This window comes from Manihot esculenta, chromosome 2 (assembly GCF_001659605.2).
Source record: "Manihot esculenta cultivar AM560-2 chromosome 2, M.esculenta_v8, whole genome shotgun sequence".
NCBI lineage: Eukaryota > Viridiplantae > Streptophyta > Magnoliopsida > Malpighiales > Euphorbiaceae > Manihot > Manihot esculenta.
The window spans coordinates 6,493,033-6,510,107 of record NC_035162.2 but is presented as its reverse complement, the minus strand read 5'-3'; the positions used below and the strand labels follow the sequence as shown (position 1 = coordinate 6,510,107).

Below are 17,075 nucleotides of genomic sequence, written 5' to 3'. Positions count from 1 at the left end.
AATGAAAATATATTTTAAGCAACTTTATAATAATAGAATTGGAAATTCTGCAAAAGGCCACCGTTTGGTGAATCTTATGGCTTATGTTGAATTCACATAATTTGCCTTCTATATTAATTCACATCAGCATCCACATCTCAAAATTCAGTGGATAGAATTGAAAGAAGAAAAAGAAAAGAACCAAGTTGATCAACTTAATTTTCCAGATTCATAGATGTGTTTGCACAGGCACTATATATTTGTGCATGTACTCACAATTCACAGGGAAATTTATTTTTCTTAAGTTCAAATCAAACCATCAACTAGAGGACAAGTATCACAAACAATTTTCTGTTGGTAAATAATATTACTTTTCCTTGGACGCATCGGCTGCAGCTTCCAGCTCTTGAATAGAAGAAGACTGGGAAACAAGCCTCTCAACCGGCACTTTGATCACATCACGACGTACTCCAATATCAGAAACAAACCGGCTGAGGCAATACATACCACAGCCCACAGCCGTCAGCCCGCCAAAGCTGGTCGTTAAAAATCGAAGAGGTGAAGAAACAATAGCTGAGACAGCTGCTAATAAGGATGCTGCCTGCCCGCTTCGACCAACACTGACGCTCGTGAAAACGAGGAGACCTGTCTTACAGTAGATTGCAAAATCCTCGCAGTTGTTCTTGAAGATATGATATCCACCAAAACCATTTTCAAGTAGGAAAGAAGCACGGTGAAGTACATCTTCCTGTGCATCAGAAGCTGCAAGGGTGCAGGTCCCTCCTCTAGCCTTAGCAAGAAAGACAACTGGTGAGACACCATATTCAAAGAGGTAAAGCTCCCCATCTGAAAGGAAGCAATCTATACAGGATTTAATGACACCATCAAGCCTTGACTGATCCCCACACTTGGGGCATGGATTGTCCGAAGGATGAGAAGGAGAAGAGCTGAAAATTATTCTGTCTAATACAGTTCCTGTCCCAATCTCCTGACCTGCTCCACGTGTGAAGTGGATCACCATTCCATCACCAACATATATCCCTGGAGTATGAAATCAGATGCTATTAGAGCTCGAAGGTGCAAGCTGTGATGACAATCATAAATCTCTCTACCAAACTGTTTCCTGTATTATCAACTCCTAAATTCTTACGACCTTATTAATTCTAATTAACAGTGAACTTCCCTTTAAGAATCCTTTTCAGGAAGTAACCACCATTTGGAAAGATAATAAAATCACTACAACCATAAACTGAAATTTCTAGTTTTGCAGTTTGCTATCAAATTATATTTTATCCTCACCTCTCACCCTCTCTTTATCATTTAACTCATTTATTTTGGATTTAGCAGCTGGTTGTAAGAATTAAACTATGAAACAGTGCAGCAGCAGCATTGTAATTTAGCATTTGAAAAATTTTTATCATAATGCACAGAAGAAAGGAGATAGAAACTCACACCATAGATCCCATTAAGGATTAAAAGACAAAAATAAAGCTGAGTTGACACCCATTAATAAGAATAGAAAAGTAGGCACAAAAAATAAGTATTGGAACCTTTGTATCTTAATCATACTACACCCTTATAAGGACGCAATCTCCTCTTGCTGGTCAGAACATGACTTATTTGTGTCAGTTTCATGCAAACCATTGAAATATAAATGGAGTTTAGAATTTAAAAGTCAAAATATCCAAAGTGGAAACTGGATACTCGTTTAGTTTGATGATGCAATCCTAGCACTGGAATCCAACAGGTTGAACTGTGTAGACATATCCCATCACGTTCAAACTAATAAAAAATTAATTCTTATCCAATCTTTTGACAGTCATCATATCGCCCAAAAACCTGAACTTAATTGATTTTCTAGAAGACCTAACCTAATTTTCTAACCACAAGGAAATCTAAAAGCCCAATTTTCTCATCCCATTATTGAATTCAAAACCAGCAATTCTTTTTTTTAAGAATCATTTTCAAATATAAAGATCCAAATTCAAGTACAAATCTCAATTTACTCTTAAAAATTTATGAAGAATTTCGAAGGTCATAACCAGCTCTGTTTTGACCTAACTTCATATGAATTTGATCATTTCCCTCTAGGCATCCATCATATCACGTTTCTTTAAATATTTAAGATTAAATGCTTACCTTCAATTTTAACCTATTCTCAATTTTTTGTCCCAATTAGTCTAGAAGTTTCAAATTAAGCTCAATTTAGCCCAAAAAATAAAAACTGAGGCTAAATTTATTTAGTGACCCATATCAAAAATTAAAAAACTTAATTCCACGATTTTGAGCTAAACTTCTTGATTTCTAAATTTAGTCCAAAAAAGAAGAAGTTCAATTTCTTAATTTTCTTTGGTTTTGGGCTAAATTCACCTGAAGTCCGCACCTTCCTACCAAGAGAACACCTTCATCTAATCTAGAACCATTACCAGTGCCTCTGCACTCATGCGTGGTGTATGACGCGGTGTAGAAGGACCCAAGCAGAGCGGCTACATGCCAAGATATAATGGAAGAAAGCAAGATGATTCTATTGCGATTTGGAAACAAAAAAGGCGAGAGAGCAATAGCTGAGGTAGAAATGATGTGAAAGAGATTATCCCAAAGCATGAATAGGTTGAAAAGAAATGAACACAATGTAATCGAGTTGGATCACGGAATGAACGTGTTATGTGCATCATTTTTCATCAAATTCTCAATCACAATAGTCCAGCAATCGAAGTGCAGCAGTGCTAATTTCAGTATAAAACTAAAACAGAATGCTAAAGACACTTAATTCTATTCCAGACCAGCACACAAACAATTGGAAACCACAAAATCTCCAGCATTTATTTCAAAATCCAAAACCCACAAAACAAAAATGCTAAAAATACAGAAAACAACGTCTGGCGTCCGAAAAGGAGCCCAAAATGATACCAATTTGTATCAGCATAAGGGACCATCAGACACCAACTTGAAATCAGTCAGATGCAAGCAGAGACCCAGAAGACTAGTAGAATTAAGGAAAAAGGAAGTGGAAATACAGACCGTGATGGGAGTATATATAAGCGTGCCTCCAAGAGTAGATGTGATCCCCTGGCTTCAGCTCATCTCTTCCGATCTTGTTAGATAAAACTCCCATTCTTCTTCTTCTTCCTGCTTCTTCTCTCTTGTTCTGGAGTAATTTTTAAGCAGACAAGCATAGAGAGATGAGAGAGAGCCGAAAGCGAAGTGATTCCTTTGTGTCTAAGGCTTTGCCATGGAGAAATTCTACTCTTTTTCTTTCGGGCAAAATTAATACCACGCTAATAGTTATTGCCAATTTTTATAGCTCGTCTCATTATTTTAATAATTATATTGAAAAATCCTTTAGAAGTTACCAAAAAAAATATTTTTAAAATTTAAATCATTTTTTGAATTTTCAACCGTTTTAAATGAAAAGGCAGTTTTTTCTTTATAAGTAAAGTTTCAATATTTTTTAAAACTTTAATTCTTAAATTTAATTAATCGAAAAAAATATCGTATAAATATTTTATAATTTTAAATATTTTTCTTCCAATATTATGTATTATAGTTATAAATAGCTCATGTGTCATTCATTTGGACAAGGTATCTACATTCTCATGGAGGAGCATATGTCCTTTCTAGATTCCTTTGAAAGTTTTTTTTTTTTTTTTTTATAATGTATTATCAATCTTTATAAATTTAATTCGTCAACATATCTTATATGATTTTAATTGGTTTCTCTGTCGGTTTTCATTAAATAAGTAATATATTAATTAAAATTATAATATATTTTATATTTTAATTTAAATGCCTAAGGTATTTTAATTGATCGAGTGTATATATATCTGCATGAATTTTTTTTTTAATATAATCGCTACTAACTTTACCTAATATATAGCTTATTTTCTCAGGTAATGACAATGTCTCTCACCTCATGTGGTATCATCTTTCCTTCAATAACGAAATCTATCTTCCATTAATTTATTTAGAGGCACTGGCTGGTGATTTAAAACTACTTGCTTTAAGATCAATGATCTTAAAACAACCTTTGAAATTATGATATTAAATTAAAATATGTCACTCATATTAACCAAAAAACTTGTATACCATTTAAACTTACTTGCCTAAGGTATTTTTCTATAATTTATTTTTTTTTTTTTGGGGAAAGTTGTTAAATATAATTTAACCACCATTCAAGTTTGTTCAATATTAGTGTAAATTTAGAAGCAAACTATACTTTCTATATTTAGGTTTGAACTTAATTGTAAGTCATGATAGTATTTTTTAAAATTAGGGTAATTTTATAATTCAAATTTAATAATTAAACACTTAAATTTAGTTTGGTGTTAAATATATTTAATTAAATTTGAAAATTTTTCTTAATTTTTAATTTTTATTTGAAAAAAAAATCCAATGGCTGAGATAGATATTCAATTATAAAATTTAAGAGAATTATTGTTGTAGTTATTAAAAATTAAAATCAAATACAAGTATGCAATGTCAATTCCCATGAAATTATGAGGCTATAAATACTTCTCCGACTGGCAGAGTCCACGACGTCATCTTTAATTCGCCTGGCTTCTCCGGACTACGGTTCTCGTCTCCCCTCGCTTTCTTCTCCGTTTCAATGGCTTCACCAATTCCAAAGCTTCTTCTTCTCTTCTCAATTCTTTCGTTTATCTCCTTATCTGCCTCCGCTAGACCCTGCAAAACCCTCTTCATATCCTCCTATTCTTTCTCCATCAAGCCCCTTTACCCGAAACCTAATTCTAACTTTGACCGCCGTTCCTCCTCCGGATTCGTCACCATCGTCACCGAAATCACCCAACAACACTCCTCATCTGAGATTTTCCTCGATCGTCCGGTTTTCCCCGCCGTTGATCATTATGATACTTCTGAGCCACAAGGTATCCAACGGCGGCAGGAAGGCCCTGTCTTGCCTTTTGGCATTTCCTCCTATGACATGAGTTCTCTCCGCGATCGCACCAAGGACATTCTCAGTGTCGTCGTCGCCTTGCTTTTTGGGGTTGGTTGTGGCGCTCTCACCGCCGCTACCATGTACTTGGTCTGGTCCCTTTTCTCTACTCGCTACGATTACCGCTACGAGGAATTTGATGGCGAGGATGTAGATGAAGCGGATGATGTTAGCCCTAAGAAGATGGGTTATGTTAAGATCCCTGAGGCTGTTTCCATGCCTAAGCAGGTGAAGGAGGTGGTATGAGGAGATTTTCCATTTTATATATATAACCAAGAATTTTTAATTTTTCGCTTAGGGTTTTAATCAACTGTTATCTTTATTGTTCTTTTTATGTCTTGCGGATTATCATTGAACAGCTAATGTTGCTTTCTCGTGTGTTATTGTCAAGAAAGCCTATGGATTGTTTCTATTGCTATATGTTAATGTCTTCTAAGTCTAATAGATTAATATCTTTTGTGTTATCTTCGTTGATGTTGCACTTTTTTAGATATTGATGCCTAATTAATTTAAATTCACATTTGGGGTGATAATTAAGTTTTAAAATCCCTCTAGGGTGTGCTCAATTAGTCAATTTGCTTATGAGTTTTTGAGTTGAGATTTTTTTGGAACCTAGCAGTTTTAATAACCCCTGGAGTAAATCTCAAATTTTGTGGAACTCACTTTACATTAAGGGAGCACAGGAACAAATAGTGATGAATGTGGTTGCCTACTTTCTTATGGAATACAAGGAAAGTTTAGCCATTCACTGAAACGGTTTATGTTCTGAACTTAAGGAAGTTGTCCAGAATTTGGAACAGTGACAAGGCATAACTACACAGGAGCATGAAATACACTTTGTTGTTTGAGCTATGACTGAACCAATAAAATATAATTGTTTAGTGTGTTGCGTCTACTTTGTTCTAACTCAAATACTATGTGCAATTTGTTGCACTTGCATAGTAATTGTTGTCTAAACTTTGAAGTGCAAGCTTGAATTCTCAGGTAGTTGCAAAGGAGGCTTGCAGCTTCTGATCATCGATATGCTATTCTACATGAAATAAGGTTTAAGACGCTTTGAATTTCTGATGCATGATTTAGTTGATTCCTATATAGGACAGACTTTTGGATTTCATATTAAATACATTGCCCAACGAGTCTTTCTTTGTGATTATGGTTGCATATCACTTGTGTGTGGATGTTCAATCATGTTGCGATAGCTTATACTTGCATATTCTTGGGTGAATTTCATATTCATATAATTGATAAAATGAAGTATTGCAACTTGCATAATCGTTAAATTCATATAACCCTGAAACTTTACTCCCCCAATACATTGAATCAATTTTGGGTAAATTGATAGATATACATTGAATCAATTGATCAAGGGAGCATTGTGCCATTTTAGAATTCTGAGCACGAACATTTGAGTGGATCTGGAATTCTGAAAGTCGATCATAATAGAATTGGCGCATCGTCAATGAGCACTAACATTTGAGCGGTTGATTACGGACCCTCCGTACTTTTTTTCCCCCTCTGTAAAATGATCGAATTGCTAGAGGATCGAATTTAGGAAAAATAGAATTCACATATATGATATATACTAATGATAATTGATATTTAATGATTTACGGTTGGAGAATATTGATGAATGAATAGTTATCCATCTATAAAAATTTATTTTATATTTCAAAAATTCTGAAGATTCGCCTTTTTTTTATGAGAAGTACTTTATAAATTAGCACATTTGAATCAAAACGAAGAATATCTACTAAATTTATTTTTATATAATGCGTGTTTCATGTTCTGCAATTGCATAATATAGACGTTAGACGTAAATTGCTAGCATAGTCTCCAATCTGGGTTTCTAGAACTTTTGTGGAGATATGGTAAAAGAAAGAAAGGGGTAAAAGTAACCAAGGGACGCGTTGAACGTTTATTATAATGTTTACATGAACACTTTCCTTCGAAAATTCATGCTGATTTAGAAAAAAAAAAAAAAAATCCAAATGAAACAAACCATGGAGAATGGCTTTTTTTTTGTATAAATCATTTTTCTATTCGATCCAATTTAAAGAATCCAACACGAGACTGGCAGAAAAAGAAGCTTTTAAAAGAATATTGGTAATAGAATTTAATCGTTTGTTAAAGCAATGCATTAAATTTCAAAATATTTCTTCTTTAGTACTTGATCCGCCCAATTCTCTCCCATGAGTTTCTATTTTTCTCTTTCCTTCCCTTTATCTCTCTCTTTTATATTTACGTTCTTCTCCCCTTGCTTATTGAAGAGTAATTGAACTTTGGCAAAATCACATGAATTTAAGAAATTTCTCACGTAAAATAATAACTAAATAAATAATAAAATACTAAAAGAAATAACTTTTCTAGCACGAACCTGTGATGGTTTGTGCGTGCCGGTATTCAAACCCATCTAATATTGAACATCAATTCACAATATTTTGAAACTCTATTAAAGACTTCCAATTTCTTCTTTACTTGGTTAATATTGTATGCATTTCGGTACTCTTTTTGTAAAAGAAAACCTTGGAATTGCATTATAGAAAAAAAGTGTGCACATGTATACAGGCACACACGCAGACATGCATATATAAAAAAAGACCTTCAAAATGAAGAGGTATACCTAAATATTCCAAGGCCTATTGTAATCTCATCATCCCCTTCTAGTCAATATGCAAATCACATCACTCAGCATGTTAAAATAAAGAAACATATCGAAAGCAGCTAACGAAAATTTATTTTTTCATAACAGCAGTCAGCAAAGATTCTAAGATTTTGATTGCTCACACAAATTGAGATATGCTAACATTCTAAAAAAAATTTTCAAGTGCCTGTGGTGAATTTACATGTATTTTATCCACCACAAAGATAGTCAAATAATTCATCAGAACTAGTTAGTCTAGTCAAAACGGGTAGCATATAATAAATTTTACGAGACAATGCATAGTAACACACTAGTTGAAAACTTAGTAAATCTTATCTCGACACTAGAGCGCGAGAATTTCATGTAATACGTGGAAGGATGTCGTACAGCTCTCAAACGCCAGTATTCGTGCAGAGCTGCAGGCAAGGCCTCTAGCCCCACCTCTACTCAATCCTTTGGCCTACATTTGGGCTGAAGGATTCCAACCCCTGCTCCCCCATCTTTTGTACATCCCCTGGAGAAAGTATCTTGATGTACCAAACATTATTCACAAATGCTCTGCAGGTGAAAAATAACCAAAATAAGGCTACAACATAGGAGGACATCCTATCAGAAAACACGACAAATATCTCAGTTCTATTAGCTATTATGTATACTTACTCCCATGGGTCATCTCCAAGGAGAAGCACATCATTCTCCCTGTCGACAAATACAAGCTGCCAGCCTGATCTATGAGGGTTTTCTAACTTCCCCTCAATGCCAAACATCTGAGCCAGTTCCTCTCGCAGCTCATGGTAGCTGCTGAACCGAGAGATGTCCAGTGAGCGCCCAACCGACCCCGACTTATAAACCTAAAGAAAGCATAGATAGGAGTGGAATCACTTAACCATGACTGTTGAGCAACAAAGGCAGAATCCAATTGGTTGCATTTAGATCATACCTTGACAAATGTTCGACTTGGGGTCGGTGGGTCAACTTGCCCTGCACTAGGCAATAATTCAGAAGAGTCTTGGACACCACCATACATAGAGCTCTGAAACCCAGGATCCCCTAAAGGCATTGATGACACATCAGAATCAACTGTAGAAGTGGCATATCTGGGCAGTGTGGTAGGCAGTAGGAGTCCAGACGAATCAATATTCACACCAAAATTAGTAGCATTCTGAGCATCCAAGCTGCAATTTTCTGGCTCCACAGCATGATCTTTCTCAGGATATGGTCGTGGAAGTGACACCGCATTGGTAAAGGCATTGACCTGTGAATGTGCATACTTGGGGACCCAAGACTGTTGTGGCAACTGTTCAGTTAGTGTAGTTAGCGGAGACTGACCAGTCCTGGTGAAGTCCAAAAGATTACCACTCCCTTCAGCACATAGAGAACCAAGCATGTTCTGCATGGGGGTAGTAGATGCTGAGAACTTGGTGCTTGAGTCCATGAAATCTGTTTTTGAAAAAGATGGAGATGGCAAATTTGACTGCTGTCTCTTGAGTTGTTCACCTTGAATCTGAAGTGCATCATGGTAATTATGTTGTTGCTGCTGTGCCTGATCATCAGGCTGATTGTTCAGTTGTTGCTGCAGTAAATGCCGGGGCAAGCTTTCAGTGGAAATCTGATTTTGTGCCTGCAGTATATTATGAGAGGTCGATTGTTGAATTGCTTGCTGTTGCTGCTGCAGCTGCAACAGCGGATAATGATTGCTCGACTGTTGAAGATATTGAAAAGGCTGCTGAAACTGCATAAATTGCTGTCTCAGGGGATCTCCTAAACCACTTGCAAGCATAGCCTGGTACCACTGGTTCTGATCATTCCCTAGCAATGCTGGATCCAACCTCTGCTGTGTCCATGGAAACATATTAACAGCTTGAAAATTCAGAGAGTGAAGACCCTGCTCACCAGTACCACCCCTTAGCCACATTAAACCATTGCCAGCTTCATCTCTGTTATCTGCAAAAGAATCAGTTTTAAGAATAAAGAAAAATTGAAAACCCAAGGAGAGGTGAAGAGAGAAAGGGCTTTTCAGGCAGAGGGCAAGCATAGTGGACAAAATAGCCAAACTTCTAAAGGCCAGGGGTACAAAAAGCTTGGACTGCATTTTACACCGACATTACCTGAAGCAGTTTCACTACCAGTTTAGATATTTGCAAATTAACTACACAAGCTCAATAAACCACTAGAGCATACACAGGTCTTTTTCCTTGCTTTAAAAAAAATTCAAATTTTTTAAAACTATCAAAAAGACTTTGCAATTGGTTTAAGAGAAAGGAATTCACAGGAATTAAAGCAAAATATTTTTTGTGGGGGTGGAGATAGGAGAACTCTAACAAAATGTTGAAGTATGCAATACACAAGAATAAAGGAAGAAACAACTCTTTGCCACCAAAGAGCACTTTGCCACCAAAGAGCACTTTGCCACGCCATTAATTATAGCTATTGCAATTTACTTAGCCAGTCTCAGAAAGCCTAAGAGTAGCCAGGAGTGCAATTGGAACTTGGAATGACAATTTAGTCAGTGTAACTGTGTCTAACTGAATGATACTGAATGGTACACCATAAGAAAGAAAAATAGATACTGATCCAATGTATCTAACTGAATGATAAAATCCCATTTCATCCATGGAGTAAATTCTATAAATTTAGAAATTCTATTAATTTTTATTTTTTTTTCTCGTACACAACCAAATATTGATTAAACACAATGTGAGATGTGGACACTTAAGTTATGTTCACTTCCATGGGACAAACCAAAAAACCCATTTACATATTACATCTCATTAAATAGCATGTTGCCTGCAGTACAGAAATATATAACTAGTAACTCAAAACAAAACATATTCAATCCTATATCAAAAGGAGACTCAAAACCATGAACTCATATAAATCAGGAATTCTAGTCTTCAACATTCAGGAATAAATCTTAAGGAATTCCCCCCATCCCAAAAGATCCATAAGGACAAGCCCACAGAAATTGGAAAAGAAAACAAAACACATTGTCCCTAAAAAAATTAAAGAATAAAGTCTCTTTTTTTATGAAAAGAAAGGGTCCATTCCAAGTTTTGACTAATATTCTCAGACTCATGATTTCCAATTACTTTAAAGAATCATGTTTCAATGTAACCTGGCCAGATGTTTGAGTAAAAATCTGACTAAAGTGTTTTTCTGAAAGTGAAGTAAGTAACTACGTTATTCCTCTATTCCACTTCTACTGGCTTGTCTCTATCTACTATTCTACTTCTTTCTTTATATAAGACAAAATCCAATTGTATTTTCACATCTCCAAATCCATATTACGAATCCAGGAAATTATATGAAGGAAAAGATGCAAGGTCCACAAATTGAAATAATAAATACCAAGCAGAGATGAAGGCCCAGGATGCCAAGGACGCCTGAGTCTGAGGGGAAACAGCGACGGATACATGGGGAAAGTTGTTAAAGGCTCAATCTCCCATAAGGATACCCTTGGTTGCCTCTCACCAGCAGTTGACTCATCCCAGCCAACCTACAAGGAATTGAAACTGTATGAATCAGTGTAAGGGACAAGGAATAAAATTACACAAGGCCGTCATGTGATATTAACAATATGCATGGCTATTACACGCAGGAATTGTTAAGAACCATACAGTTAAATCTGGTTATTTTAGTTTCTCAACTAATAGGCATAATCTCCATTACCTAGAATTTACATTACCTAGAATTTACATTTGTTTAAAATTCTCTAATACCCATTCGCCAGAAGTTAATACAGTCAGTATACAAATCACAATCTTTGTGTTAGACAATCCAGAATTTATGGCACAATGCAATATATGCGCTAAAATATAGGAAAATTTCGAACCCTACTATAAAGGGCTCGGCACATGAGGAGCATTTGAAAAGGAAACCTAAAAGAACAAGGGGAACATTCAACTCTTTAAGCACAAAATCAGGGGATGTGCCATTCTGATAGGATGATACTAATAAACAATGGCATAAGCAAGCCTGAGGTTGTTCGGACAGAGCATACACATTAAGTCCAAATACCTTGACAGAACGCCAATGAGAATTGGGCCACCGGACAGGATCCAGATCACTTATGCCCGTTATCGTGCCCATATACCTGGCCAATAGAAGTTTCCAACATCAACACAAATATGTTACAATAGAATACATCATGTTACAGGCAGCAATTTCATGGTACCGCGCACAGCATTTCAAACGATTTTGATGTGATGCTATCACAGTCACAGCCAATGGCCTACTCATCAATCCAATTCACACAACAGCTAAACAATATTTCTACAGCTGTGCATTTACTACATTGTTTCCTCACTGAACAAATAATGATGTGTAAATCATATGCACAGATTCATGGAAGCCATAGCTTGAGAGACCAGCTGATGCTCCAAAAGTAAATGGACAAGCATTCCATCTAACCCTCAGTAGCATGACATAAAAAATAAAAAATAAAAAAAACAAGAAAACTATTTCTGCTTTATACAGTTCACTTTCCAATGAAGTTCAGACAGAACCAATTGAAAGATGAATTATATACTAAAAAGACCTAATAAGTTAGAATTTTATAGAAAGAATATATTAGTTAGATATCATCATATCACTAAAGCATTTATCAATAAGATGGACATTTAGGAAGCATAAATAATTAGATAACAAAAATACAATATCTGATAAATTAATACATGATCCTACATGTAAATAATGAATACCAAAGTAAACTATCAACTACCATAATACCTACGGACACTTGATTCTTCAGTCTCAAAGAGCATTCGGAAGCGCATCCCAACTGAAACACGTGTGTGGAATACTGCTTTGACGTATTTGGAAAGGGGTATAACAAACTCAGATGGACTAGCCCTGCAAAAAATAAATATTTTAGATGGAAGAACTAAACAATTAAAAGAAAATAAAACTTAAAAATATGTTTGGCACCTTGGATTATAGAAAACTGTAAAACAGCTATTAGTTGCTGCTGCATGAGCTGCAGCTGCAAGAAGCCCAATATGCATACTATCACTAGATAATACGGATGATGGCATTACAGTTTGTGGTCGAGTAGCCCGACGAATTCCCAAAAGAAGCTGATTTTTCTCATTCCTGGAGGCAGAAATTTTACATGTTATCTGCATTGACTGAAAACTTTTGTGGGACAAAGAAACAAGGTTTTATATACCAGATAAAGAGAACAGAGTCTCCAGCAACAAGTCTTTTGGCACTAACAAATACACTCCACCCAGTTGTGAGCAGATGCCGTTTGGGCTGTCCTGCAGTATGAGCAAGGAATAGAAGATTTCAGCTAGCCATGACAATCTGGCTAAAAAGAAAATGAGAATACCATCCTGGAAAATGTATGCAATGATACAACCAGTTATTATTGCAAATGAATCATCAAAAGCTACTAGAATAAAGCTAAGACAATCATGTTGCCCCTATCCCTCAGACAGGATCAACAGGCAAACTAGTATAGAAAAGTACTCGTTCACAATCCTCAAAGAACATCTCAAAATGCATGTGGCAACATCTAAGACTTCAATTCAAAAATCATATGAGAAGCAACCCCTTAAACAGAATCGTGTTGAACTCCCTGCCAGCAGACCATAGGATATTTAGACCCATCTCAACCTCCAATGACTCGAGCACTGTGATAGTAACATAAAATTCAGCACATCTTACTGAACCACATATCATTAGCTTAAATACTAAAGAACCAAATTCACACGCGCAAACAATGCTTTTCACCCATGCCTCTTAAAATAACTTATAGGGTCTCATGGACACGATTGCATTCGGTTACTAATACCATCCAGGAAGATTTCAGGCAGATGGATACTAAAGCAGATCATCACAACTTATTCTGACATCCTACAAGACAAACCAGAGAAATCAAGAAAGATGTCAATTTTTCACAAGTCAGTAAGGTTGGTGTAAGGTCACTGATACTATGAACCACTGATGGGCTTCCAATGTTAATTCTTTTCAGATCTTTTATTTCCTAAATCTAACAACTCAAGTTTGAAATTTCTATGGAACCCATTTCGCGGGTTAATTCGCCAAAGGACGTAGTAACTGATTTTCCTAGAAAGTTACTTTTAGACCTATGTTCTATATTTACTTTGAGCTCTTCTTGTTTGATAGGGACAAAAATTTAGAGGCCAAGTCTGGGTAGCATCCATCTCTTCAAAATACCTGTGATTTTTGACACTCAATTGATGTGAGCACTAACTTGAAAGACTCTCTCAACAGGGGAAAAAAATAGCCATCCCAAACACAAAAAAGGGAAAAATGTGATAACCTGACAATGAAGACAGGTGCACTTCCAATAGAGGAGTTGAGCCAAACTGCCTCACAATTGAAAAATAATTTCACAGATGTAAAACGCTATGGAGAAATGTGATCAGATGGTTCAACAATTAGATTGCAATTGATAGCACAAAAGATCAGGTAAGATGGATACTGCCATAGTAAGACACTCTTATTTTGACCAAGTGCAGAGCTTTTTCACTGCCAATTGCAATAGCACTTTAGAGAAATGGAGTACTTCTTGAAATTTCTACTTGCAAGCATATAACAACAATGGTGTGTTAACTGTATCGGTATTTTAACAACTTATACATATTAATACAATTTATTAAAAAAGATTAAAATATAAGGCCAAGTCCAAAAAAATAGTTATTGAGCCACAAAAAAATAGTTATTGAGCCAAAAAAAAAATCCAATACCTACCTCGGAAAATATGCCTAAATTTCCATTCAACATCATGCAAATCTCTTGCAATAAGTTCCTGAGCTGGAGGCTGCTGCGAGAAATCCTGGATAAAAGAAAAAAAAGATATTCACATATACATATAACATCCTTAGCATTGAACTAAATGTAAATGAAAGCGAGAAACTAGGCAGAGACTACCAAGGGAGGAAACACTTTCTCTGCAGCACGACGGGGAACAGAGAATCCTCCATGCGTACTAGTATCACTGGCAGTCAATGTCTTGCAAAAATAATTAGTTGGCTGCTTGCTTGGCATTCCCAATTCCATGGGAAGAAATGTATCCTTTTGCTCTTGCTATACACGCAATATGACAAAAATAATTTAGAAATAATATTAAATAGAAACAAACCAACATCACCAAACTGGAATTCAATTTGATAAACCCAATTTACGATTAAAAACAAATGCACAATTACCGGTGTCAAAGGCTGTAAAGTCATCTGGGCGTACACTTCATCTGTTTCTACATCTGCCTGAAATTCCAAGCATATTCCACAATTCAGTTTTTTACGCCATTAACGGAGCTAAAAATAATAAACATAATTAAAAAGAACTTAAGAAAAAGTGGGAAATTAATTTTAAATTGAGAAAAATAAATAGAACCCACATGCATAGTGACATTGTGGAGTTGGCATATCAACTGGGGCGGCAAGCTTGGGTAATTAGGTATGTGCCCATCAACTTCTTTGTTAGTAGTGGCAGCTACCTACACAGTTCATTCCGTTCGAATCAAAACTGAAAAATTGAAAATAAGTAAATGGAACAGGATCAATTTGAAACCAGAATAATAAAGAGAAATTAAGAAAAGAAGACCTGCTCGCTATGTCCCTGAGGGAAGTAGACCACTCGGCTCCCCACTGTTGGTAAGGACACAAGTGGTCCAGCGCAGGCATGCCATAGCTCCGAATTCAAACATTTCTTCTCGCCTATCATCATGACATATACAACAAGAAAACCCAGTGAAAAATAAACTAAATGTAGTTCAATTGCTCATTACTTACGGCGAGAAGGTTTAATCATCCTCCTAAATTAAATGCAAAGTTTAATGAGAAAACAATAAGCTCTAATGACGCATAAATAACAAATAGACTTGAGAAAATCAAGGGGAAAAATATAAAAAAAGTGGGAAGGGGGGCGGTGGAGATAAAAGGGGAAAACAAATAAGATACCTTCATGACCCTGCTGACCCAAACCTGACGTAGAAAGCTTCATCTTCCACTCTTAATTTATTTCTCCTTTTGTTTCTATATATATATATATTAATTGTAAACTGTCTTAATTAATTAATACAAATATTAGCTATATAAAACCCTCACTCACAGCTACCATAGTAATAATAGTAATCATCTTCCAATCCAACAAAAAACCCTCGCATTCTCTCATCTCTTCCAACTTCACTCCTTAATTCACACCATTACTATTACAAACACTCAGCCGAAAAATTAGGGGAAAAGGAAGAGAAATCAAAACTAAAAATTAGACAGTACACCTGCAGCTTCAAAAACCCTAAAACACATAAAGCCCTAAAAAAGCAAACACATCTGCAATCAGATCAAACCCAAATCCATAGAGATCTTCTTCTTTACTATTTCAAACATCTAGTATCCAGTAATTTCACTATGAATCAAGCCCCGAAATAAAGCAGCCAGTCTTCGAGATCCCCATGAAAGAGCAGAAAGAGAGAGAGAGAGTTAAGGAGGGAAACAAAGAAAGGAAAGGAAACGAAGTAAACTATCACTATCTCGATTGAGAAAGATAGAGTGCGGTTTTGGGCTCGGCTTCGAAGCTCACTAGCCAGTGAGAAGGAGAGAGAAAGAGTGAGTTCTCTCTCTCTTATAAGGGACCCGACCAAACTGGACCTGAGAGCAGTAGTGAGCAGAAAGGGAGAGAGAGAGAGAGAAATAGGTGGGGGAAATGGAATCTGGAACGTTGAAGGATCCGTACAGAAAGATCTTAGCCGTTGGTTAGGTGCTGAAATGACAGCAGGCATGTGCCACCATCCTTCAGTGGTCGTTGTCAGAGTACGGATTATGTAAAAAACAGGAATTTTAAAATTTTATTGTTTACAAAAAATAATTTAGCAAAGAATGATAGATAGACAAGTAAGACCGAGTGCGAGTGAGTGATGACTCCCATCTCATTCCATCATCCCACGTTTTTTTTTTTTTGCCCCTTTTTCAGGGATTTAAATTTTTATAATTTAAAAAAAAAACGAATCAACTTGCTTTTTGATATTTGCAAATTTTTAAGAAGAGCATTTCAAAAACCATTTACATGGTTAATTAGTTATTTTCCTGAATTTTAACTTTGTAGTAATTATATTTTTAAATTTTTAAGTAAAACTGTGTTTTAAATTTATGCACTCTTATCCGCGATTGTCGAAATCGATCAAAAATAATATTTTCGATTATCAACAATATTACTACTGCAGATAGTGGTAAAGGATCGAATCCACAGAGAATTATAAACTTACCTTCCTTATCAGGACCAAGAGAACGCACTGAGAACGAATAAACTGAATTAACAAATAAAAGGGGAATTCAATTTGAGAAAGGTTTAGTTGAAGAGATTGATCCACCTTGGTTGTTTGGATTAATCATTGAAACTTATGTTATTTAGGTTGATTCAATAGATTAGTTATGAAGATGGAAAACGCTTCTCACCACCATGTCTCTCCTTATGATTAAACCAAATAGGAAACGTTCTCTAATTAATTACCAATTAACAAATTGCCAAGAAACG

General features: G+C 35.7%; 3 protein-coding genes across 4 annotated transcripts; 1 reads left to right on the top strand and 2 right to left on the bottom strand.

Moving 5' to 3' along the window:
* Positions 1-157: 157 nt before the first annotated feature.
* Positions 158-3,255, bottom strand: LOC110603098 (protein LEAD-SENSITIVE 1). Its single transcript, XM_021740779.2, has 2 exons — positions 3,001-3,255; positions 158-1,020 (listed from the first exon to the last, which is right to left on the bottom strand). The coding sequence occupies exons 1-2, from the start codon at positions 3,092-3,094 to the stop codon at positions 347-349; spliced, it is 768 nt and encodes a 255-aa protein (XP_021596471.1). The 5' UTR covers positions 3,095-3,255; the 3' UTR covers positions 158-346.
* A 1,242-nt stretch (positions 3,256-4,497) lies between these two features.
* Positions 4,498-5,397, top strand: LOC110605036. The gene has a single exon (XM_021743334.2). It carries the CDS (start codon positions 4,586-4,588, stop codon positions 5,177-5,179), a length of 594 nt encoding a protein of 197 aa, XP_021599026.1. The 5' UTR covers positions 4,498-4,585; the 3' UTR covers positions 5,180-5,397.
* A 2,288-nt stretch (positions 5,398-7,685) lies between these two features.
* Positions 7,686-16,205, bottom strand: LOC110608599 (auxin response factor 8). Of its 2 annotated transcripts, none has more exons than XM_021747866.2 (14): positions 15,503-16,205; positions 15,147-15,259; positions 14,941-15,039; positions 14,750-14,806; positions 14,472-14,627; positions 14,292-14,376; positions 12,742-12,832; positions 12,501-12,665; positions 12,303-12,425; positions 11,592-11,667; positions 10,923-11,070; positions 8,515-9,518; positions 8,235-8,425; positions 7,686-8,132 (listed from the first exon to the last, which is right to left on the bottom strand). In XM_021747866.2, the coding sequence occupies exons 1-14, from the start codon at positions 15,543-15,545 to the stop codon at positions 8,018-8,020; spliced, it is 2,466 nt and encodes an 821-aa protein (XP_021603558.1). In that variant the 5' UTR covers positions 15,546-16,205; the 3' UTR covers positions 7,686-8,017. The 2 variants fall into 2 exon arrangements, with proteins under 2 accessions (XP_021603558.1, XP_021603560.1); XM_021747868.2 differs by having other exon boundaries at positions 14,941-15,068; positions 15,503-15,518.
* Positions 16,206-17,075: the final 870 nt, after the last annotated feature.